General features: G+C 45.4%; 1 protein-coding gene across 5 annotated transcripts in view; it reads left to right on the plus strand.

The window, feature by feature from the left end:
- Nucleotides 1-23318, plus strand: part of ARHGAP10 (Rho GTPase activating protein 10) — a 331593-nt gene that overhangs the window by 307537 nt on the left and 738 nt on the right. For all 5 annotated transcript variants that reach the window (XM_047091518.1, XM_047091519.1, XM_047091522.1 and 2 more), the window contains 2 exons: nucleotides 12728-12880; nucleotides 14047-14138. In XM_047091518.1, the coding sequence (XP_046947474.1) occupies nucleotides 12728-12880; nucleotides 14047-14138 (245 nt within the window). The remainder of the gene's footprint in view (nucleotides 1-12727; nucleotides 12881-14046; nucleotides 14139-23318) is intronic.

The raw sequence follows: 23318 nt of genomic DNA on the forward strand, positions 1-23318 counted from the left end.
TTGGCATACACCTAGAAACTCTAAGATCGCGGTCATAGGTAAGCTTTGTCTCCACCTCCTCTTCCTCTCATTTTCTTCCCATTTACTGTCTTTTCCACCCCTTCAGGGAGGGCTACTTCAACCCCATCACTTCTTGATTTTACAGCTCCCAACCCTTCTTGGGCCAGGGGCAGTCAGTTCACCCTAGAAATTGGTATCTCATGTTTTTCCCTCTCTTGAAATGATCATTGTTTAAAAAGAAAATAAGGAATTTATCTTTTAAAACTTTTTTTTCCCCCACATCTGTTTTTTTTTTTTTCCCTGACTTGACTAAAATGAACACAGAGTACTTTTGTAGCAAAGGGAAGAAAGCTCTGTAAATTTAAAAAGATCTGGCGAAGGACAAATCGCCCATCATAGGAATTTCCAGCATTGTTAGTGGTTAATGGGGAGATTGTATCCTAATAAGTGCATTGCTTTCCTCTGCTTACCTGTAGGCTGGCCCTGGTTATAGAACATGGTAGGTTACATTGACTGAGATCTCTAGGATAGCTAGTGCCTTCATATGGAAGGGTGTCCTTTTTGGTGCCACGTAGTGTGAGGAGTGAACTGGAAGCCAGGCCCCCTCCCACTCCCTCCTCTCCCCTCTCCTTACCAAAGTGACTAGCAAAGTCCCTGGGTGGATTCAGAAAGATAGAAGCCTAAGATAAGATGGCTCAAATGAAGGCAGAATGGAGCCAAATGAGCAGGGGGAGCATGTGGCCTTGCCTTGAGCCCACAGTAGCCTTTTAAATTATGCTCAGGGGCACCTGGGTGGCTCAGTCGGTTGAGTGTCCGGCTTCGGCTCAGGTCATGATCTCACAGTTTGTGAGTTTGAGCCCCAAGTCGGGCTCTGTGCTGACAGCTCGGAGACTGGAGCCTGCTTTGGATTCTGTGTCTCCCTCTCTCTCTGCCCCTCCCCTCCTTGTGTTTTCTCTCTCTCTCTCTCTCTCTCTCTCTCTCTCTCTCTCTCTCTCTCTCAAAAATAAACATTTAAAACAATTAAAAAAAAATAAAGGCCCTTTTCTCAGAGGCTTCTACAAAAGAGGTTCCTACACTGAGAGGAAGAGGAGGTCCAAGCTGAGTCCCCTTGGAATAAACACAGTAACCAGGAGTAATAAGACAACTTCAGGCCAACCCCTAAGGCTTCCCCAGGACTACAGAGGCTATTTCCCTGAGCTATTTAGTAAGGAGCTTATGTAACTGATGAACCAGGAAGTCAGGTCAACTTAAACTAAGATATCAAATTAGGTTCTCAGAGGGAAGGAAAATCCAAATAGGCGGCCACCTGGAGCTCCAAGGGGAACGGGAACTGGGTTTTAGTATATGTGATACCTTGAAACCTCGAAGCAACCCAGAGGGGCAGATGCTGTTATTCCCTTTCAACAGATAATCCTGCTAGGCCTTGATTTGTTTAAATAATTTATATAAAGTCTCCAAGGTTCTAAGAGCAGAATGAGGATATGAAAGCCCATCCTAACTCTAAAATCAATGCTTTACCAGCCTAAACTCTCTTCCAGTTTACAGAGAACTCAGGACGTCCCTGACTACACTTTGATATTAAGGCACAGGCAACCAATCCATGCACAGAAAATGATAAAGTATAACAACAAAAACCAATGAAACAAATAATAATGAGAGGAATTCATTGTTTTCTCTGAGTGTTAAGCAGGACAAAAGCTATAACAAAATTCAGACGTGTGTCTTCATTTTGGAAAGTCAACTTTTCATTATGGGGCTTTAAAGTTAATGTGAGCAATCAACATTATCAACTGAAAATGAAACCTTTGGATTTCAGTACCTATAGTGACAGCACAAAGGAAGACGTGAATTAGGCCACATGCAAATCCGAGTACACAGTACAAATACCAAAAATATCCTAGGAAGACACACGGATACGTATGGAAGGATGTGAGCACGTTAGGCAGTTGGTATGGCATCATTTCTGTACAGACTTGGAGAGAAGATTCAAGGAAATATCTGGGACAAAAATTGTACCCCCAAAAATGAATGTGAGCAGACATTTATGGCTGGAGGTCAAGTATGTGGGTCCTGTGATTAGCTTCAAGACCTTTACTGAAGTTAAAGAGACAACTGGATATCACATTACTCATTAAAAAATTATGAATGCTGCTCCATTGCAGACTTTCAGATTTCCAAGCCTCTCAGTTCTGTTGGTGGGGAGGGATGCCCTCCTCCCCAAATCTCGGTCAAAGGTGTGGCATGATGAACATGCAGCAATCAGATTCAAGTGTTTATTCCCCACAGATAATCCTAAACCAAAGCCACCTGACCTAATGTGGGATCAGTGCTCCCTCTTCAAAACAAGGGCACAGCCACTGTTATCTCACTGGGTTTCAGATCCAGGGGAAACCCACACTTCAAACAATGCTCGCATATGCAACGAGGTCATTTCAATCCTTACAGTAGAGTAAGTCTAAGGGCACCATGATCACTGGGGCAGACAGCTCAGGGACAAACTCTATCTCTGTCCCTTATTAGTCTTGTGGCTTGGGGCAATTTTCCTACTTCGGTGTGCTTTGGTTTCACTATCTTTAAAAATGAAGATATATCTACCTGACTTGGTTAATGTAAGGATTAAGATGAAATACCATTTTATAAAGCGGCTGAAACAAAGTCTGGTGGTCCCCAGTAATTAATGCTCCTTTGTCCTCCTGGGAAATGCAAGAGAATAAGTATCCAATCAAGCCTTCTCTACAGCCTCTAACCACCAGCCACTGATGAAAAAAAAGCTTCTACTCCCTCTAAGTCCCCAATCCCCCAAAAGAGAGTCCAGAAAGGAGCCAACTTCTGAGCATAATTAAAATTTTTTTTGTAGTGTTTTTATTTATTTTTGAAGGAGAGAGAGAGCATGAGCGGGGGAGCAGCCCTAACACGGGGCTCAAACTCGTGATCTGAGCTGAAGTCAGACACCCAACCCACTGAGGCACCCAGGCGCTCTGTAAAGGGCCTTTGTGTATTGCATGACCAAGGCATGGGGCACCTGCTGGGACCCAGTCATTCTGTAGATTATTTTGAGCACTATGGGTAGCTCTCCCATTACAACATATTACTCATAAAAACAGCTTGTAAGTAACTGAAGGATTTTTCTTAGCAGAGTCATGTTGTACCCCTTTGGAGCTGTGCTTGGTAGCTCCCGTTTTATATGTTCAGGCTTCACATTGGGTGGCAGCTGTTTTCCACGTAAGAATTGAGCTGGCAGAAACATTTTTGTCAGTTATCCTGAAGGACCTCAGTGCCGAGACCTCTAATGCCCCATGATTTTCTGAAATGAAGCTTCAGTTCCTTTTCTGTTCAGCTAGCAAGCTAAAGTTCAACCTTCTTACCTGATTCCAGTGATCATCCGGAAGAAAGAAAAATGGGATTCAAGGAACACTATTCGAGCAAAAGAATAGTTAGATGTAATTCTAAGACAGTTCTTTTATAGTAAATCCCAAGAAAATGATCGCCCTTGGAGTGACCTTTGTAAGCTGTATGATGACCAGGTGGTGGTGTTCTTTCTCCTTAAGGAGGGAACTCTCCAGAAGTCTTAGTATCCCACAGTGGGGAGGACTGAGTGTTCAGTGTGGCCGTGTCTAACTTCAAAAGGCTTTGTCTTATCTATGCTCCAGTGATTTCCTGTGGTGCTCTTTCTCCTCTCCCTGCCCACACCCCTCCTGCAAAAAACTTTCTACTCAAGGCTGATCAAGCTAATTGCTTTTATGTGCTGGCTTGATGTGTTGTTGTCTCCCCCGTGCATGGGAGGCGATCATGAGCAGTTCGTCAGGAGAGCTGCTACTGCGGGCAAGCCCTGGGCCTTTGCAGAGCGGCTTCTGGTGCACACCTGGGAGCCCCATGCCACACAGCCAGTGGAGATGGAGGGGGCAGGGAGCAGGGGCTTCTCAAGCCTGGGGAGTTTGCCATCATTGTTTTCATCTCCCCTAGCTCTCCACTCCAAAGTGGATTCTCATGTGGCTCATCTAATGCAGGGGTTAGCACACTGTGGCCCACTTCTACCGGTTTTCATACATAAAGTTTTATTGGAACACAGCCACCCCGGCACTTACGTTTTGTCTGTCACTGCTTTTGCACAGCAGTGATGGCAGAGTTGAGAGACCCAACTGTATGGCCTGCAAACACTAAAGTGTTTACTCTCTGGCTCTTTACAGAAAAAGTTTGTTGACTTTTATCTAATCTATAAATAAAACAAATCATTTTGGGGAAAAAAAAACAGAACAACTTTTCTTAAAACCCAGTTTCTGGCACCTGGGTGGCTCAGTTGTTAAGCATCTGACTTTGGCTTAGGTCATGATCTCATGGTTAATGAGTTCGAGTCCCACATCACGTGAGCATGAGCCCCTTCCAGGTAAGCCCTCCCTCTGTCTCTCTCTCAAAAAAAAAAAAAAAAAAAAAAGAAAAGAAAAAGAAAAAAACACCCCAGTTGTATCAAGTGAGATTAACTGCCTTAAGATGGGCAGTGCAGGTGATTTTTAAATGTAACCCTTACTAATTTTTGTCTTGTCACTTAACCAAGCAAAAGGTTTCCTTATGGTTTTTGGATGTCTTCAAAGTGTGATCCTAATTTCAAAAGGTCTTTAGTGTTTGACTGAATCAAGAGTTTATTTGGGGTTCTTTTTTATTTTTTACAACCTATTGTTAAAAATAAAAATTTTAGGGGCACGTGGGTGGCTCAGTCGGTTAAGCATCCTACTTCGGCTCAGGTCACGATCTCACAGTTCATGAGTCTGAGCCCTACATTGTGCTTTGTGTTGACAATGTGGAGCCCGCTTCAGATCCTCTGTCTCCCCCTCTCTGTCTACACCTCTCCTGCTTGTGCTGTCTCTCAAAAATAAATAAACCTTTAAAATAAAATAAAAATTTTATTTTGAAATAATTTTAGATTTACAGAAAAGCTACAAAGAGTTCCTCTAGACACTTCACCCAGCTTCCCTTACTGTTAACATCTTACGCAGAGCCACGGTAGTTTTATTAAGAATAAGAAATTCACATTGGTACAATTCTGTTAACTGTAGACTTTCTTTGGATTTCACTAGTTTTTCCACTCATGCCCTTTTCTTCCAGGGTCTGTTCCAGGATACCATATTGCATTCAGCAACTTCTTTTTTTAAGTGATGACATCCACTTAATATCTGTGGGTTTTTTCTCTTTGATATAGTTTATACGTTGTCTTCAGGCAAAGAAAATGATTTGTTAGTGAAGATGGAACCCTGAAAAGCACAGGTGAGATCTGCCTGCAAACTACCTGATGCTGGTAATACAGGCTTCACTTCCTGAGTGTTCATTTGCTCCTGGCCCTGCGCAGTACTTCCCACCTAGCATCCCACTCAAGTCTTTTGGCCACTTCACCTGTCAATGATTCCTTTCTTTTCAGTGAAGGAAGCTGAGACCAGGGAGTGTGACACTCATGCAAGCTTTAGTTTTGGGTGACCCTCAGCCAAGGCTAACAGTGCCACCGTGCAGCAGCCTCCAACAGGCATTCTGAAGTCATTCTCTTGCTCCTGGCCACGGCCTCTAGTGAGTGAGAAGTGTCGTCTGTGTTTACAGAAAAAGGAGAAAGCATAAGGAGATTAGCCACAGCTGGCTTTGGAACCCAGGTCCCTCTTTGGAATGGTGGCACTCACTGCACTTGCAGTTGGTGTAATCACAGTCCTTCAGCACACGGTCCTGTCCCCTGAGTAGGTCTGACTGCCATCCTTCTCCATTCTTCTCCTTGTATTCTGTTCCAGCCGCCCAGAAGAATGTGAGGGTGTGAGCTCCATGCAGTCTAGTCAAAACGGAGTTTAGCAGCAACATGACCTCTTTTAAAAATTTTTTTAAAATGAATTTATTTAATTAGAGAAAGAGAGCGCATGCACAGGGGAGAGGGGCAGAGAGAGAGAGAGAATCTTAATCACACTCCGTGCTCAGCGTGGAGCCTGACATGTGGCTCAGTCCCACTACCCTGGGATCATGAGCTGAGCCCAAATTAAGAGTTGATGCTCAACTGACTGAGCCACCCAGGTGACCCAACCTTTTTTTTTTTTTTTTTTTTTTAATGTTTATTTAGTTAGAGTGCACGAGCAGGGGAGGGGTAGCAGGAGAGAGAGAGAGAGAGAGAGAAGACAAAGAATCCCAAGCAGGCTCTAACTTGGGCCCTGATCCCACAAACCATGAGGTCCTGGCCTGAGCTGAAATTAAGAGTTGGACCTCCAACCGACTGAGCCACCCAGGTGCCCAGAGCACCAACGTGACCTTGAGTGAATCCCTTTTAGCCTTCTGAGATGGTCTTCTCATACGTCTCATGTGGAATGGAAGCATACCTTGCAGTAAGTGAATCAGCATATGCAGATTGTGCCTAGCAGGAGCCTGGGTGTGGACAGGTGATGATATTGACACTGGCAGCATCAGCTCAGGGCAGACGCCGCCTCGTCCAGAAAGCCTTCCCAGTGCCCACGTGATGGTTAGATGCTTCCTCCTCCGTTCTCCCAAAGGACCCTGGGCAACTCTCTGCATGGCATTCGTCACACTGTGTTATGATTATCAGCTTGTCATTCTCTACTCACTTGACTGGGCACTCATGGAGAGCAGATGTCACAGTCCCCTGGGTGTCCCCAGGGCCTAGCATGGGGCCTGACAGGTAGTTCTCAGACCGTGAATGATGAGTGAACAAGGTCCATGTCCAGCTCTCCTAATGGGCAGTGAAGGCCTCCTTGCCCAGCACTGGATAATGGTGACTCTCTTGTCATAGGCGCTTGCATTTCTCACTGCTGTCCCCCTCAGTATGCTCATTTGGAACCAAAAACGTACTGGCTGTGGAATTCTCCCTCTCTGGCACTTAAGGAATAATGATGGCATTTATTTAAACAGAGATTTCCCATAATATACCGATCTACAATATTTCCTTCTGTCTTTATTAACATTTTCAAACACTTTTGCCCAGGACAGCTGTTCTAGACTTATGCTGTACGTTTCCCAGGCTGGAATGAAAGATCATTTCACTAATGTGTTAGCTTCTGCTCGGAGACCTTGCAAATGAGGTTTTAAAATCTTTCATTCTGACACAAACTTCTGATGTGATTCTGACATCATATAATCATAGTCAAATATCTTGGTACTTGGGGGATTTAATCACTTCACACAAGCAATCGTTTCTTGATATGTGTTCTCCCTTTTCTATGGCCTCTGTCACTGCTCCAAGAGCCTGGAATCAGGCACTTGTATCTCCCACGCTGCCCAAAGCCTGACCTGTCTATGTTATGCAAGAAATGTTCATTAGATACAGACGTTCTCTGGTGACTGGTGCAGCTGTTGTCGAATTTTAACAGTTAAGGTCCTGACTCCCCCTCCCCCATTTCTGAAATGCTTGTGTTCTGCTGCTGCCAAAAAGTTTTTAATATGCATGGAGCGTAGAGTCTGGTATTGGAAAAGATCGGGTCACAGTTTGAATCAGAAGCGGCACATACTGCTGATTTGTTGCAGTTTATAAATATAAACTGTAAAGTGGATACATACACAGCTACTGTCATAATGTTATGTTTTTGAGGGTTTATTCCTCTTCACTGTGAAAGCTGCAGGGCCTTTCCCTGCAATACAGACTCCAAAGCAACAATGTGGCTTTTTCTTTCTTTCTTTCTTTCTTTCTTTTTTTTTAATGGAAAGAAAGCTCTCGTCCCTTTCACAGATGCACATTCTACTCTCTGCTATGTCTTCCAGCCCTCCACCCGCCCCACCAGGGCACAGACTTCTCTGTTGCCTTAGGGATAGCCAGATAGACTTTCAGCCTAAGTAGTTTCAGAAATGAGGTTCTGAGTGAGCAGTATGAAACCTTTATGTGTCTTTAGTGAAACTCTTGTTGCCATTTGTTCCTTTTCTTTGAGAAGGAAACATTCCTCCTCAGAGGAAGGTGGGGATATTGGCTCCTGTGCACTGAAAACGGAGAGGAGTTTTACTTTTGGAAGAAGGTTCTTTCAGTTTAGTGCATGAAATTGGGAAGATAGCAAACAGACAGATATTAGTACTTCTCTTTAATTTATTTCTGTTTTGGTAAGTGTGGTTTCTGAGCTTTTCAGGAAGAGTTGACTTCGGCCTCCATTTCTGCAAACCACAAGTTGGCTCTCAGGAAATATGTGGCATTTAGGTACTTTTTTGAAATTGGTAGCAGCTCATCATTAAATAAAATTGGTGGTTTGTGATCATGCCAGTCTTACTCATCAAAAATTTGTAAAGGGGCAGCAGGAAAAAGAATATAATTTTTTTTAATGCTTAACTCAAAATATTTCGTTATGTTTTAGCAGGTACTAAGCTTTTTATTCTTAGATTACCCATCATTTTTGGTTTAACCCAAAAGACTTTTTTTTTTTTTAACTAGGATTCTCCTCTGAACCACAGACTTAAAAAAAAAAAAAAAAAAAAAGGGAGGGGATGAGTGTTTTCTCAACTCTCCCAAGGATGATAATGTCAAGAACTTTAAAGTCTGAAATCGTACTCTGCTTACAAGCTACCAAATGAGTTCATAGATTTTGGCAGAAGACACGGGACTCGTGGTGAAAAGACTACTAATTACAGCGGTAGCAATGCTCACAGTATCAGCTCTTTGACCCTCAGTTAACAAAGGGTGGTGCCCCACGGGTGGAGGATACCTGCATAGAGTGTTCTAAGAGAGGACGAGGGGTCAGTTGGTTAAGTGTCTGCCTCTTCATTTTGCCACAGGTCACGATCTTAGGGTACTGAGATTGAGCCCTGTGTGGCACTCTGTGCTGAGTGTGGAGCCTACTTGGGATTCTCTCTCTTCCCCTGCCCCTTCCCCATGCATGCGTGCTCGCTCGCTCTCTCAAAACGAAAACAAAAAAAACAAAAACAAAAACAAAAACAAACAAACAAACAAAAAAAACAAAAAAAAAACAAGAGGAACCCAGAGCTTAGGAAACCCAGATCTTTCATGGTGGTTATTAAAGCCTGCTTTTTTCTCTAGGAGGAGACCCAGTCTCTGTCTTCCCAGGCTGTTTGCCCAATAGACATCCTTGTAAAGATAGTCTAGGACAAAGGCAGAAGTGCAGAACAGTCGTAAGAAGTGCAGAACACGAGAAACCCATCAAGAATTGTCTCCTACCACATAGGTAGCTGGAACTATTCTAAATATATAGGAGAGATGTGACTGATATACATGAATGCCCTAGGGCTTAATTCTCTTCTAGGGGTCAGGCTAAGAAAAACGGAGTCCTTTGTCTAGGCGAAGGGGGGTGGGGGCTGCCATTTCCCAAATGCCCAGTGTTTCTGTCAAATGTATTAAATCAAAGAAGAGAAAGAGAATATCAGAAATTTTATTTAAAAGCTAATATTTTCCTTCATTGCTTTTTGGGAAAATATAAGTAGTATATTTTAACCATTAAATACAGCTGACCCTTGAATAGGTGTGTTTGAACTGTTCGGGTCCACTTAGGTGTGGATTTTTCTCAATAGAGTACAGTGGTGTAACTGTCTTTTCTCTTCATTACAATTTTCTTAAAAACATCTTTCCTCTAGCTTACTTTATTGTAAGGATACAGCATATAATACATGTAACATACAAAACGTGTGAATTAACTGTTATTGGTAAGGTTTCCAAAGGTCAACAGTAGGCAACTAATGAGGGTTAAGTTTTTGGAGAATCAAGAGTTATATGTGGATTTTGGACGGCATGGGGGTCAGTACCCCTAACCATCACATTGTTCAAGGGTCAACTGTAGTTAAAGAAAAGTTTTTGATCCCCATTACAAAAACAAGCAAACAAAAAACCCCCAAACAAACAACAAACCCCACACCAAATTCTGAAAAGTAGGAGGTGATTTAGGTAAAGCAGCTTATGCTGATCATTTCTTGCTTTCAAAAAGATACGGACAGTGTGCTTTTGGGAGACACCTATGAAACATATTGTTATCTGACCTTTGTTGGCTGAAGTGAGAACTTGTTTTAGGACTTTATATTTATTTAATCACTTTATGCCTTATCCTCACTCCTTCTTAGCAGAAGAAGCCTGTGAAAAGTTTCTTGTATCCAGCCAAGCATCTACTCTGTTTGTTTTCCAAACTTTGTTTTACTACATAGGTCTCTTATTTCATAGGACTTCCCATTCTCCAGGTAACTTCTTATGCCTCCTCTCCATAGAGATTGTTTCCAGACTTGGGTTTTGTTGCCTGTTAGGAATATTCCACCTCGCAAAGTTTGTGCCATTTGGGATTCTGAAATCCAAAGGAGAAGTAACTGGGTCAGGCTTCTGAGCTATTGTGGGGAAAACCCAGGAAATTGAATACAGAAATGTAAGTCTGAATGGGAAGTCTGAACGGTTATCTTGGTGGCCTGTTGAGTGCTGGATCACATAGCACATCTATACGTTGAAGGACAACAAAAGGGTCACAGCAAACAAAGGAACAAAAAGGTTAATGTTGAGAACTTGACCCTGAGCCAGGATTGCTGATTCTGAGTCCCTCTTTTGGGACAGGATGGAGAAAGCTGAGCAAAGGGATAGGCCCATACTTTCTGCACCTGCCGTTCCAACGGTTCTTTCACTTTCCAAAAGGAGTGTTTTTCCTTTACCAAAAAAACAAAGCCATGTTAAAAAAAAAATAATATGTAAAGATTAAGTAGATAATAGCTATAAAATTTATGGTCTTTATTTTTTAAGAGCCTTGTAAATATAGTCACATTGTTACTTTATCTTCATCCTGTAGCTGTCCTCCCTCTCAGCAGATGGATGGCCATCATTTAATCACTAGGCTATTTATGACCTGAACGAGTTGATGGGGGTGTGGTAAAACATCTCATCTTCCACCACCACCACCCCAGAAGCACCTTGAATAATTGCTGGGAGATGAAATGGGAATTGTTTGGCTAAGTGTGGTCTTAAATTCTCTGTCAGACCTTCCCTCATCCTCTCCCTTTTGATTAGTAAGACACCATTTAAGGTTCATTTTCTGATAAAGAATTGAGTGACTTTTTTGCTGCTGGTAGTACAGATCATTTGAGATTTATAGGTTTCTTTGCTTGGTATGAAATAGGTTTTATGACTTCCAAATGAATTGGCTGAATAGGGGGATTGTAAATAAATTGTTCGAAAAATAATGTTTTTTAAATGTGAGCCCCTGTCCCCTTTTCTGGGCAAAGGGTAGGAAACCTTCTAGCATACTAAATACCTATCAGGTCAGTAATGCAATATTTCATGTACCTGATTTATGAAATACAGTTTTAGTTGTAGAATGTCTGAATTGGTTGTTAAGATGTCCGTGGAAGACTTCATGTGCCCAGCACTCTGCCTGGATCTGTAAGGTCTACCGAAAGAGTTAAAGACCTGATTATAACCCAAAGGCAAGAGAAATATCTGAAACAGTCACAGAACAATGATGGGCCTTCAGAGAAGATCTGTAATTTAGTCCAAAGGAGAAGCATTTGGGCAGGCAGGTCTGGAGCTGAGCCAGGGAAGGGACAGATCAGGGCTGGCAGAGGGGTTGGGGAGCCTGATTGGTGAGGAGAGACCTGAGGCACAGGGTGGGGGGACCATTGGGGGAGCAGACATGGAGGGGGTACATTGGGGAGCACACTAGTTCTTGGGTAGGCGGATGGGGCAGACTGGGTCTCAGGTGGCTGAGGGTGGCTGGCTGAGCCAGCTAAGTGGGAGGAATTAGACTGGGGGCTTAGTCAGGAGACCACAGAGGTGACACAGGCATGAAGCGATGAGAAAGGGAGTCTCCTGACACTGAGGAGGAGGTAGAGAAGAGAATAGCGTGGGAGCTCTTGGAAGTAAAAATGGATAGAACTCGATGTTAGCTGTGCTACAGAAGAAAGAACCATAGGTAATGCTCAGGAATGTGGAAGGATAAGGAAGCTGCTCATGGAAACTGGTTTTAGCTGAAGAGGGTGAATTTGAGGTGAAGAGCATTTGGGTGTAGCAGCCATTGAATACATGTGTGTTGAGAGTGTAATTGAAATGAGAAACTTCCATCGCTGTGCTTTTAAAGTAAGCTTCATATACTAAGTCACAAGCCTCCAGTGTGAGATAATTGAAACATAATTTAATTCCAATCAACCCATATTTATAGAACTCTCTTTTACATTTAGGCCCCTCCATGAGTCTGTTCACTGACCTTTATACGTTAGCTTTTTTTTTTTTTTTGAATTTGCAAATGAGAGTTAAATGGAAACATGAAGGTCATCAAAGATTTTTGCTGCTCATGGGTTTCTGTCTCAAATGCTGTCTGTGGTCTGCTCTAGAGGAATCTTGGTTCCTGGCTGCAGTTTTTTTCTGAGTTGTTCCATGTACACAACCAGATGAAAAGGCTTTAAACATTAATAGACCATGTCTTGAATTTTTGGAGCTACAGGTAATGAGTTTGACTGTAGATTCTGGCACTTTCCTTAAAAGCAGAAAACACAAGTATCTCAAAAGTCCAAGCAGCTAGTCTTGGCAATTGGATTCTGGTGTCCTAATTAGTGAACTGATTTGGATGGGCAAGACTCGATCTCCACAAACCCGGAGAAGGACTAGGCATCTCTACTTTTGGGTTGTGGCTTTTGGGGCTACAAGACCAGGAAGGATACAATGAGAACTCTGTCTCTTCTGGTCATCAGGAGAGATGAGGAAGCTATCATCTTAGCCAATTAGGAATGCAGTTTCATGTATTTGGTGTTCTATTGCCTTTATTACTATTAATCCTGTTCTTCCAACTTCCACCTGTAGCCCCTGCCAGACGCGATCACCCATGGTCCAGTGGCTTAACACGCAGTCCCCGACCACCCCAAGCTGCAGCCCAGCGATTACACCGCCTTCACCCAAGCCACCGCCTTCTCCCGTTTCTCTTCCCACCACCATAGTGGACAAGCCGCCTGAAAGGTACGGGGTTTGGAAAACAATGTGGAAGACAGGCAGCATGCAGAAAGGGCTTGACCAACCTGAGCAGGTTCTTGTGTTCCTCGCGTGGGGCTTGCTCAGGTTCTCCCGGCCTCCTGGACCTCGTGGACAACATCGACAACCTTGTCTCTGACTGTGTGTTGGTTCAAGAGCAAGTAGCTTGTTAGGAGAAATTGGCTCTATGTGAGTGCTGCTCGAACCTGCTGTCCTACTCTGTCTTTTTGGTGCCTGTTGTGCATTTATGAAACTGCTTATTTTGGAAGAATTTCTCATCCATGAATATAAAACACACGCTGTTTTTTAAAGGAAAGTAAACTGGGCATTGGGAACAGGAATTAACGTGGCCGTTTAATGGGCCAGTTGTGCAGGAGCCAGAGGTGCTGGCCCAGCAAGCTCTTCTTCCTGGGGGGTAGGCTGAAGTTCTTATCATCAGCGGCTCCCCCCACTCCAGTGAGGTGGGACGCTTCCTTTGCTGCAGTTTGCATCTGGCTAACAGCATGTTTTCCATCCTCGCCTGTGTGCTCTTTCCCCAGAAGGGCACAGAGGGTGTTTTGACGAGCGGTGAGAAGCTGAGCCTGAAATGCCTTTTTCAGGCAGAAGGGAGGGGGTCAAACGGGAGACCCAACTCAGAACGACAGGCTCCCTCCAGGGTGACGTGGGAAGCAGACTGTCAGTCTTGCCAGATTGATGTCGGCAGCGCACTGCTGAAGTCACTTGGTGTGTGTGCGCCTCTGCCCTTCACCGCCTGGCCTTCTGTCTCAAGATAGTAGTGCCTCCCCTAATAGGTAAACTAAGGGCTTAGGAATAAACACACCCTGTGGCTCTGACAATGCTGAACGATAGGAAAGGGCATCCCGCCAGGCAGAGAGGACAATTAGGTGAAGAGGTTCATCGAAAGCTTCTCAGAGAAGCTCCCCGAAGAAAGATTTGAATTTGAAACCCATCATTTACTTGAAAATCAAGTGCTGGAGTTCCGCGTGCTGTTCACTTCCCTGCTATTTTTTTTTTTTTTCTTTTTCTTTTTTGGAAGGAGTTGTCCCACTGGTGCTATATAAATGAGATTTGGGAAGGGAGGATTGGGGTAAGGTGAGGTTTCCCCCTCCCGGTTTCTCATATTTTAATTTGTGTCTTGCACGTTCCCTTTTCAGCGTTGTCAACCGGAAGGCTCGAGCAGTATATCCGTGTGAAGCAGAACACAGCTCAGAATTATCTTTTGAAATAGGAGCAATTTTTGAGGATGGTGAGTGTTAGCGGGAGCTTGGTAGTAGCATGTATTCTGTCCTCCCCAGAATGTCTGTAATCCAGCCACGGGTTGTGGGTTTGTCAGGAGCACACATCTATCCCTTGACACTTTGGACAGGAGAGAGCTGGCCCCTTTGGCTGCCAGGAACTGAACTCCGGCGGGGGGCTATGGAGTTCAACTTCTGGTTTCATCTTGTTTATTCTCCAACCCTTTTAACTCTTGCGTATCTTCGTTCAGGACATCTTTTTCCTGATGTAAAGAAGCTAGTGCCACTGGGAGTTGGATACTTCTGATTTGCATCCTTTGTTTGCTTCTCCCAGAGTCCCCCGCCAAGCCTCCTAAGTGCTTCAGGTTCGCCAAGTCTGAGTTACAGAAGAGTATACTCTTGTCGAAAAATTTGGTTTGTAGTTTCTCTTAACCATTCTTAGGCTTTACATGATTTTTTTCATTTGAATAGTGTGTGAATCTCTAGATTTGGGTATTGCCTCTGCATATTGAAACAAGGGTATGGATTTTATCCGAGTCTTTAATATTCATACACATGCATGGAGGATCTGTGCCCAGCTTAATATTTCACAGATTTCTCCTATGGTTCATTGTTTATCTCTTTTCCCCCAGTCTCTTGATATCTTCCTTAACAGCCCTGCTCATCATGAAATTCATTGGTTGCTGTGGAAACAGTGATGCGTGGGGGTGGGACTGCCCAAAAGAGTTCTGTGGAGACAGTGAGGGTCTTAGATGCCTGGAATGCAGTGGTCGATTAGCCAGAATGTGTGGAATATATGGAATATAGGAATACAACGCCTAGTGGTATATTGTCAGTAATGTAGCATTTGCTCGTGGTGGTTTTTTAGAAAGGAAGTTAACTGCCTCCTGTAGAGGCATACATATGAAGGACATGTACTCTTGAGAGCCAGGGACTCTAGATAGTGTCAGAAAACAAACACCACCACCAAAACCCTACATATGAAAGAATTATACTCTATGGAGAACTTTTGTTCTTGGAGTTGAAGCAAGATCATTCCTCTATCACCATAACATGCATACCTGTGATTTTGCCAGGATGGCGTGGTACAATAGCCACCTACTCTAGCCCTGTCACATACTGGCATACCATATGGCATGAGGGAATGCTGAGACAGTAGTGTTGAAACCCACTCATCTGAGAAATGATGGTGAATTTGTCCATCGTGTGATTAGATTTGACTGGGAGCCTCTGAAATCCTTTAGACTATCATTTGAGAGATATTTACCTTTGTAGAAGGCGTTATCTATTAGGATGCCTTTGGCTGCAAGTAATGGAAACTGACACAAATGGCTAAATTGTCATTAAGATGGATTAGTTCATATAATGATAAGTCTGGAAGGGTTGGTTAATTCACATTCTCAAAGATATCATCAAGACCACAGTGGATCCATCTCTGCTGAACCGCTTGTGGTTACAGTTTGTGGGCAGGGGCCTCTGGCCAGCATCCCCAGTGGGGATGAGATGGCTGCCACAGCCCAGTCATCGACCCTAATAGAAGGAGGTGGCTCAGTTGAGCATCCAACTTTCAATTAGTCATGATTCTAGGGGTTTGGGATTGGGCCCTGTATTGGGTTCCACACTGAGCATGGAGCCTGCTTGAGATTCTCTCTCCCTCTCCACCCCCCACTCGCTCTTGTTCTCTCTACCTCCATCCCGCCCTCAAAGAAAGAAAGAGAGAGAGAGAGAGAGAGAGAGAGAGAAAGAAAGAAAGAAAGAAAGAAAAACTTTTCTAGAACTTCTTTCCTAATTTACCTGCTCTGATGTTTCAGTAGCCAGAACAAGGTCATGTGCCCACCTTAAACCCATCACTGGCAAGGACTTAGGGCAGTCTGAACCACACTGGGTGCAGGGACACCTCCTGCGCGTGCACACACACACACGTATGTATATACACGTATACATGTGTGTACACACATACCAGTATCTCATTGTGTTTAGAAAGAGGAGAGTTAGCAGAGATCTATGCATTGCCAACTCTGCAGTTATTTTGCCTGAGAGCAGATTGGCCTTTCTACTTTCTCTGTGCTTTTGGGCAAGTTCTTTGAGTTCTCTGTGTATCAGATTCTCCATCCGAATCTTCGAGGATGTCTACAAGAGTGATGCGGTGTAGGACAGCATTTGGGGCCATGGGTAGGTAGGGCTTTGAGAACAGCACAGACCTCTGTGGAGGACGTTGCCGACCAGAGAGCCACTCTTGGCACACCTCGGTGTGCCGTGGTCGGGCTCCTCTTTGAGCCAAGGCCTGTCTCCCTCACATTCAGTGCTCTGTAGTCCTGGTGTCCAGCCCTGTCTGGACCACTGGCTGGGGCACCCAGGGTGTCTCAGTTGTTCCTCTGTCTCTTCCTGAAGGCCAGCTGCTCCGCAGATGGGTCGACACCGTCTCCCTACACGAGCGTGTGAGCATCTTATTTTATGTGAGCTGCTTGTGTTGCACGTGCCTCCCTGTGACCTTCTGGTTGTGGTACAAATAAGCACAGTGGAATGCATTCAGAGCCTCCACCATCAGACTTGCTGTGTCTTAGGGCTGGTTCTTAAAGGGTACAGAAAATCAAAGGCCCTTGAACAGGATTTATTCTTTTTTATGTGTTTGCACCTTCATCGCTGTGTATGATCTCTTTGCAGAGAATTTATAATTAGTTAAAACTGTGTGCTTGCTCAGAAACTGTCTAAGGAAGCACTTCCTTGACTGGTTTGGGGTCTTCCCTTCTGATGACTGACACAAAATAGGACAGATAGGCAACTCATCCAGCCTCAGCTTCTGTGGAGCAAGGCTGAGCTCCAGGTGGCCACCATTATAGCACAGCCCACAGGAATGTGGCCGGGAACACACCCTTTCTGCACACCAGCAATACTTAGGCCCCTAAAATGCCCAAGACGCTTTTGCTGTGTCCACTTGTCCACTGGAGTCTTGCAGCTGTCATTAAATGCTCTTGCAGAATAATCCCCTTTTGTCCCTCATATGGGCAACAAAGGAAATTGGTTTATGGCATTCAGTGGCCTTCGGTAAAGACAAAATCCAGGTCAAAATGGCCCCTGAGCCACGTTGTCAGTAGTTATGTGGTTTGTAATATATACAACAGTAAGAAACCCTAAACCAGAGTGTGGAAGAGAAAGGGATCTGTAGTAATTAAGTAGCTTGATAGCTGTTCCTTGCTCTTTGCTCTTACTGTGTGGACCTGGACTTAAGTTATGGGTTTAAACTGTAGGCTAAAGATTGATCTGTATGGTAGACACATGAGTGCTTAGCCATTGTTCAGGGGAAATGCCTCCTGTATCCCCCAGGGAAGGCAGTGTTCGCAAAGTCTCAGAGCAGCCTATATTCCTGTGACTGTCATATGGACCTTCCCTTTTCTTTTGGCCTGGGAACTCCAGAAACACTTTAGCCTGGTGACCAGTTAGTCTTGCTCTCTTTTCAGGTAGGCGGCCCTTCAGCTGGTAGACCCTCCAGGTCAGTGGGAAGTGGCATCCCTCCACAGGCTGCCGGGCAGGACCGGAGGGGCCCCTGGTGGGAGGATTTCTAGGACCTGGCCATCTCTCAGACACGCTTCCTAGACTTTGTTCATTTACACTTGGATATGTGATTGATCCGATGCTTTGGAGAACAGGTGTGGCCCAGGTTGATCTTGTGAAGCTTCTGGTGGTTCCTTTTAAAGGTCTCAAATATATAAAGAGTAATCCTTGCAAAACAATTTAGCATTATCTTGGCAGGTTGAATCTGTACAGAACCCACAACCCAACAGTTGTACTCCTAGATCTATTCCTAACCTCGAGGAATCTTTACATATTAAGTAAAAAAAAGGGAGTGCCAGAAGAGTATATAATGTGATTCTGGCTAAGCTTGGAAATAAGCAAAATAAATAGTCTATTATTCAGAGATATGAACAGATGTGATGAGATTGTGTTTTAACCAGAGCCAGGGTAAGAGAATGAGAAATAGAACATTCAAGCTCCTGATCACCTCAGGGTAGGAAGGGGCTTTGGTGAGGGGATGGCATAGGGACAAGCCTAGGATGAGGCCTCTGTATCAGTCACACATCACCTGGGTTCTGGGTATTCACTATATTATGATGATGCTTCAGTGACTTGAATATTTGTCTTACATCTTGTTTTTATAATGCTAAAAAAAATCCCACCGTATTCTCTTCTGGAGAAAGCTTCTTACAAATTATTGTTGTCTCTAGCTCTAGTGCCCCTGTTGTTATGGGATGGTAATTCACGAAGACATGGAAAACCCACAGTGAAATTTCACCTCATATCCATTAGGATGGCTGTTAATCAAAAAAACATCTAAAGTCACAAACAAAAAAACTAACCCTCTGGGGGCACCTGAGTGGCTCAGTCGGTAAAGCATCATCTCACAGTTCTTGAGTTCGAACCCCACATCAGGCTCTGTGCTGACAGTGTGGAACCTGCTTGGGTCTCTCTCTCTCTCTCTCTCTCTCTCTCTCTCTCTCTCTTTCCCACTGCCCTTCCCCTGCTTGAGTGCACACTCTCTCCCAAAATAAGTAAACATTAAGAAATCTTTAAAAAAAAACCTCAGAAAGTAACAAGTGTCGGGGACAATATGGAGAAATTGGAACCCTTGTGCATTGCTGGTAGGAATGTAAAATGTTACATGTAGCTGTTGGAAGGCAGTATGGAAAAAAATTAAGTACAGGATTACCATGGAATCCAGCAATTCCACTTCTGGATAGATACAGAGAAGAAGTGAAAGCAGGGACTCAAACAGGTATTTGTACACCCATGTTCACAGCTGCCTTTTCACAATAGCCAAAAGGTGGAAACACCCACGTGTTCATTGGGTAAACAGAATGTGGCATATATATGTATAATGGAATATTCATCCATAAGAGGAATGAAAATCTGATACATGCCCCAGCATGGGTGAACCTTAAGGATATTATGTTAAGTGAAATAAGCTTGTCACAAAAGGACAAATAGTGCAGAATTCCACTTATATGAAATCCCTATAATAGGCAAATTCCTAGAGACAGAAAGTAGAATAGAGGCTCCCAGGAGCTCAGGGTGGGGAGTGAGGAGTTAGTGTTTAATGGACACAGAACTTCAGTTTGGGAAGACATAAAAATTTTGGAAATGGATATGGATAGTGGCGATGGTTATATAACATTGCAAATATTCTTAATTCCCCTGAATTGCACGCTTCAAAATTATTAAAATAGTAAATTTTAAGTGCTACGTATTTTACAACAGTTAAAAAAAAACCACACATGTTAGGGAGCATTGGTATAATTGTCATCACGTAACGATTGGGTTCTTAAGGGTGTGTGACTCGCCCAGGACCACACAGCTCTATGTGGCAGGACGGTGTGGCCGAGGCCCTTCCACGGCACCGGGCACATAGTTAGTGCTCTCCAGTGCTTGCTGAGTGACTGCCATACTGTCTCCCTCTGTGTCCTGGGGGTCTTCAGTGAGCAGCTGCCTCTCCACGGCCTCTTGGTTGAGTGCTGGAGCTGCCGACCTGGCCCCGACAGGGAATTGTGGCCGGTGGCAGCCCAACGTCAGGAATTTGGTGGAACTATCTTTAGTTCACTCCCCCCATTCCATTCCCATGCCTAGTGGCTTTGGGAGCATTTGAGGAAGGTATTTACTACTCTTCAATGCTAGTTGGGGTCCCTGGCCCCATACCCTTCATCTTAGTTGGGGCTTCTGTAACAAATACCACAGACTGGGTGGCTTAAGCAGCAGAAATGTATGTCCCACCATTCTGGAGGCTGGGAATTCTCATCAGCATGGTCGGGTTCTGGTGGGAGCTCTCTTCCCGGTTTCCTCACATGGTTTGTGTGTGTATGGGCGGGGGGGGGGGGGGTAGTGGTAGGGAGGTTGGAAGGAGAGGAAGTGATCCTCTCCTGTCTTTTCTTACAAGAATACTTCCATCATGGAATGCCACCTTCATGAGCTCAGCTAACACATATCCCTCCCAAAGACCCTACCTCCTAATATCGTCCTGCTGGCAGTTAAGGTTTCAATGCATGAATCCTGGGCAGACACAAGCATGCAGCTCATAACACCTGTCTCGCCCTGTACCCATGGCCTTCTCCCAGCATGAGGCTGACAGGGGCTCCACAGTTGAAGGAGAGCCAAGCTCTCGGACTGAGACAGGCAGGGAGTGTACAGCCCTCAGGGACGGGCACCAGGGGCATGACAAAAACTGAGACCCACACACATTTACTTGCCTGCATTGGGCAGGGGCATGGACATGGTGTGTGCCTGGCATCACATCTCATGTAAAGTGTCTCATTTTAATCTCAGCAGCAACTTCAGATCGCTTCTTGTCTTTTAGAAACGAGGAGCATGGAGGTCATGAGAGATGGAGGTAAATCATCCAGGGTCTCCCAGTCATTAGGGAGCCAGAGTTCCAGCCAGCATCTCATTTCTCTTAGATTCACTGCCTCTAGGCAAACCACCTGTATCAGGGTTCTCCAGAGAAACAGAACACATAGGATGTGAGTGTGTATGTGAATGAGTGAATCGCTTTTGATAGATCGGTATTGGCTCATGCAGTTGTGGAGATGCAAAATCCGCAGGATAGGCCAGCAGGCTGGAGACCCAGGGAGTAGTTGCTGTCTGTGTCCAAGGGCAGGGTTCCCTCTTCTTTGAGGGATGTCAGGCTTTGTTCTGTTAAGGCCTTCAACTTCTTGAATGAGGCCCACCCATATTATGCAAGGTAATCTGCTTTACTCAAAGTCTGTTGGTTTCCCTGTTCGTCACATTTAAACATCTAGAATAACGTGTGAGTCTCATGGCCTAGCCAGGTTGACACGTGAAACTATCACATTGCCACTGGAGGAAATGGTTTGACCAGTGAAGTACAGCAAGGAGTCTAGGATGGGCATTTTGGGATTTGACGCTCCCAGGAGCGTGGTGAGACCCTCACCGGCCTCATCTGAAACCTCCGAGGCACTTTCCTGTGCCTGGGGAGGCCCAGCTACGGGTGCTCTGCACTCCTCCACCCGTTCCTGCCCTCCTGTCAGCCCTTGCCACTTCCAAGCTCTTGGATACTGTAAGAGGTCCTCTCAGTCCCCTAAGTTGGTGACATTTCTTTCCTACACTTTGGGGAATTAAGAGCTGCAGAGGAAGCAGATGAGGTATGGATAAACCCCCTGGTCTAGCGGTAGGATGGGTACAGGATTCCCGACCTAGCCTGGTTTCCTGTGTGCGGGCCTCCTTCACCCCTAGCTTTATGGGAAATTTCTTTTCTTTCCCTTCTGTTCAGCCCGTGTCTGTTAATACCTACTCCATGTGAGAGTGGGCGTTGGTGTGTGTGTATCAGAGAAGAAACGATGAGCACATCCAAGGTGTTCTTCCATAAACTATTTGACGGCCTCCTTGTAGTAGTCCTACAGGCCAAGTGCTGTAACCCCATCTTGTAGGTGAGGAGGCTGAGCGGGGCCCTGAGGGTTAAGTAGTTCCCCAGGTGCACCTGGTTAGCACCTGTCAGCCGGGAGTCCCCTCCAGGCCCTCTGTCCTGAGCCTGGGGCCCCTTTCCATTGAGGTCCCCATGTTGCACAACCCCTGGGGGTCTTTCCCACGGCATCCAGTCCCCTCCCCTGCTGGTGGCTGCTCTGGTAGTATTGCCAGCTTGGGTGGTTTGGAATAAGTGGGAGCCTTTAAAAATGCTGCTCTGAGGCACAGCGTCAGGCCGGAAATCAGTGAGGGAGCAAAGAGGCAAAGGGGGACTTGCTGCCAGACTGCCTGGAGAGCACGTACCTAGTTCTTTCGCTGTTCATCCTTCAAACAAATCCTCACGTGCTGGGCATGGTGCTCGGGGTGCGGTGTCCCTGTCTCATGTTAGAACCTAGACTAGAAGGGAGACAGGCCATCTCCCTCTCCCTCCCTTCCCCTCCCTCCCTCTGTCTCTCTGACACACACACACACACACACACACACAGAACATGTATGGTGTATAACTGGGTACTCTGACCTAGTCTGGAGCACTAGGAGTGATCTCAGAGGGACGGACACCCAAGCTGATATCTGAAGGGTGAGGAGGTGTTGTCCAGGCATATATAGGCCGGGAGGAGAGCGTCAGAGCTGAATGAACAGCTGTGCGGAGGTCATACTGTGGGCTGCCACACGTTAGTGGCTTATGAACTGCATTTCCTGAGTTGCAGTCAGCATTTCAGAATAATAGAATAAAGAGAGTGCATTGCACATAGTGAGGGAGGTGTTGTTTGATGAAGCTTTTGTGTGTTGTGTACATGTCTGTGTATGCCGGCTTCTGATGCCCAGTAGTTCTTCTTATGGGTCGCCATCACAGCTGCATTGCTCAGCCAGCTCCTGGGCTGGTGTGCTGGCCTAGGCCACACCTCCCCTCGCCTCTCCGCACACGGCCGGCTGCGGTCAAGGCCTGAGTGGCGGCTTGCCCACACTCGGGGGTTATTAGATGCGTCTGTATTTTACTTCTAAACCCTGCTGATGCCCTTTGCTGTCCAGCCAGTGGTTATTTTCTACTGTATCCGTCATGGATATTTATGGATACCTGCAGTTTGCTAGGCACCGTGCCCAGGGTATGTTAGGCCTAGGCCCTGCCCTCAGGAGCACCCCATCCAGTGTGGCAGACACACAAGTGCCCAGATGACGCTGTGAGGCCTGATGAGTGCTGGGAATGGTCGAGGGAGTCTCCCCAGAGGACGGGGCATTTCAAGGTCTCTGAAGAGGAAGAATCACCTGGTGAAGAGGTGGGAGAAAGGCATTTCAGGTGGAAGGCATGGCACTGGTGGGGAGAGTGAGGGGAGACTGGAGATTCGGGTGGGCTGGGTGTCTGTGCATCAGACCAGTAGAAGCTTGGGTTTGTTCCCGGACACAGTGGACTTTAAGCGGGGGGACGTGATCAGCTCTGTGTTCTAGAGAGTTCGCTGAGCTCCTTTATGCACAGCGGAGCAGAATGAGCCAGGCAGGCTGGAAGCTCGGGGACCGGTTAGGAGGCTGCCGCGAGGGGCTGCATGAGGTCTGTAGTGGCCAAGGGGCAGGTCCTATAAATAGCCCTTGTGCAGATTTGTAACCAGACATCCCAGACATGGGCCCCATTCTCTTCTGGTTGATCCTTTAAGACACCCAGCAGTACAGTGAATTCCACAGGGAGCAAGTATTTGGGGACATTTTGGTAAAAAGCGATTTCTCTTCCTTTT

The sequence above is a fragment of the Lynx rufus genome, unplaced genomic scaffold (assembly GCF_022079265.1).
Source record: "Lynx rufus isolate CCGP_SWC_20201006 ecotype Redwood Valley unplaced genomic scaffold, mLynRuf1.p SCAF_3, whole genome shotgun sequence".
Lineage (NCBI taxonomy): Eukaryota > Metazoa > Chordata > Mammalia > Carnivora > Felidae > Lynx > Lynx rufus.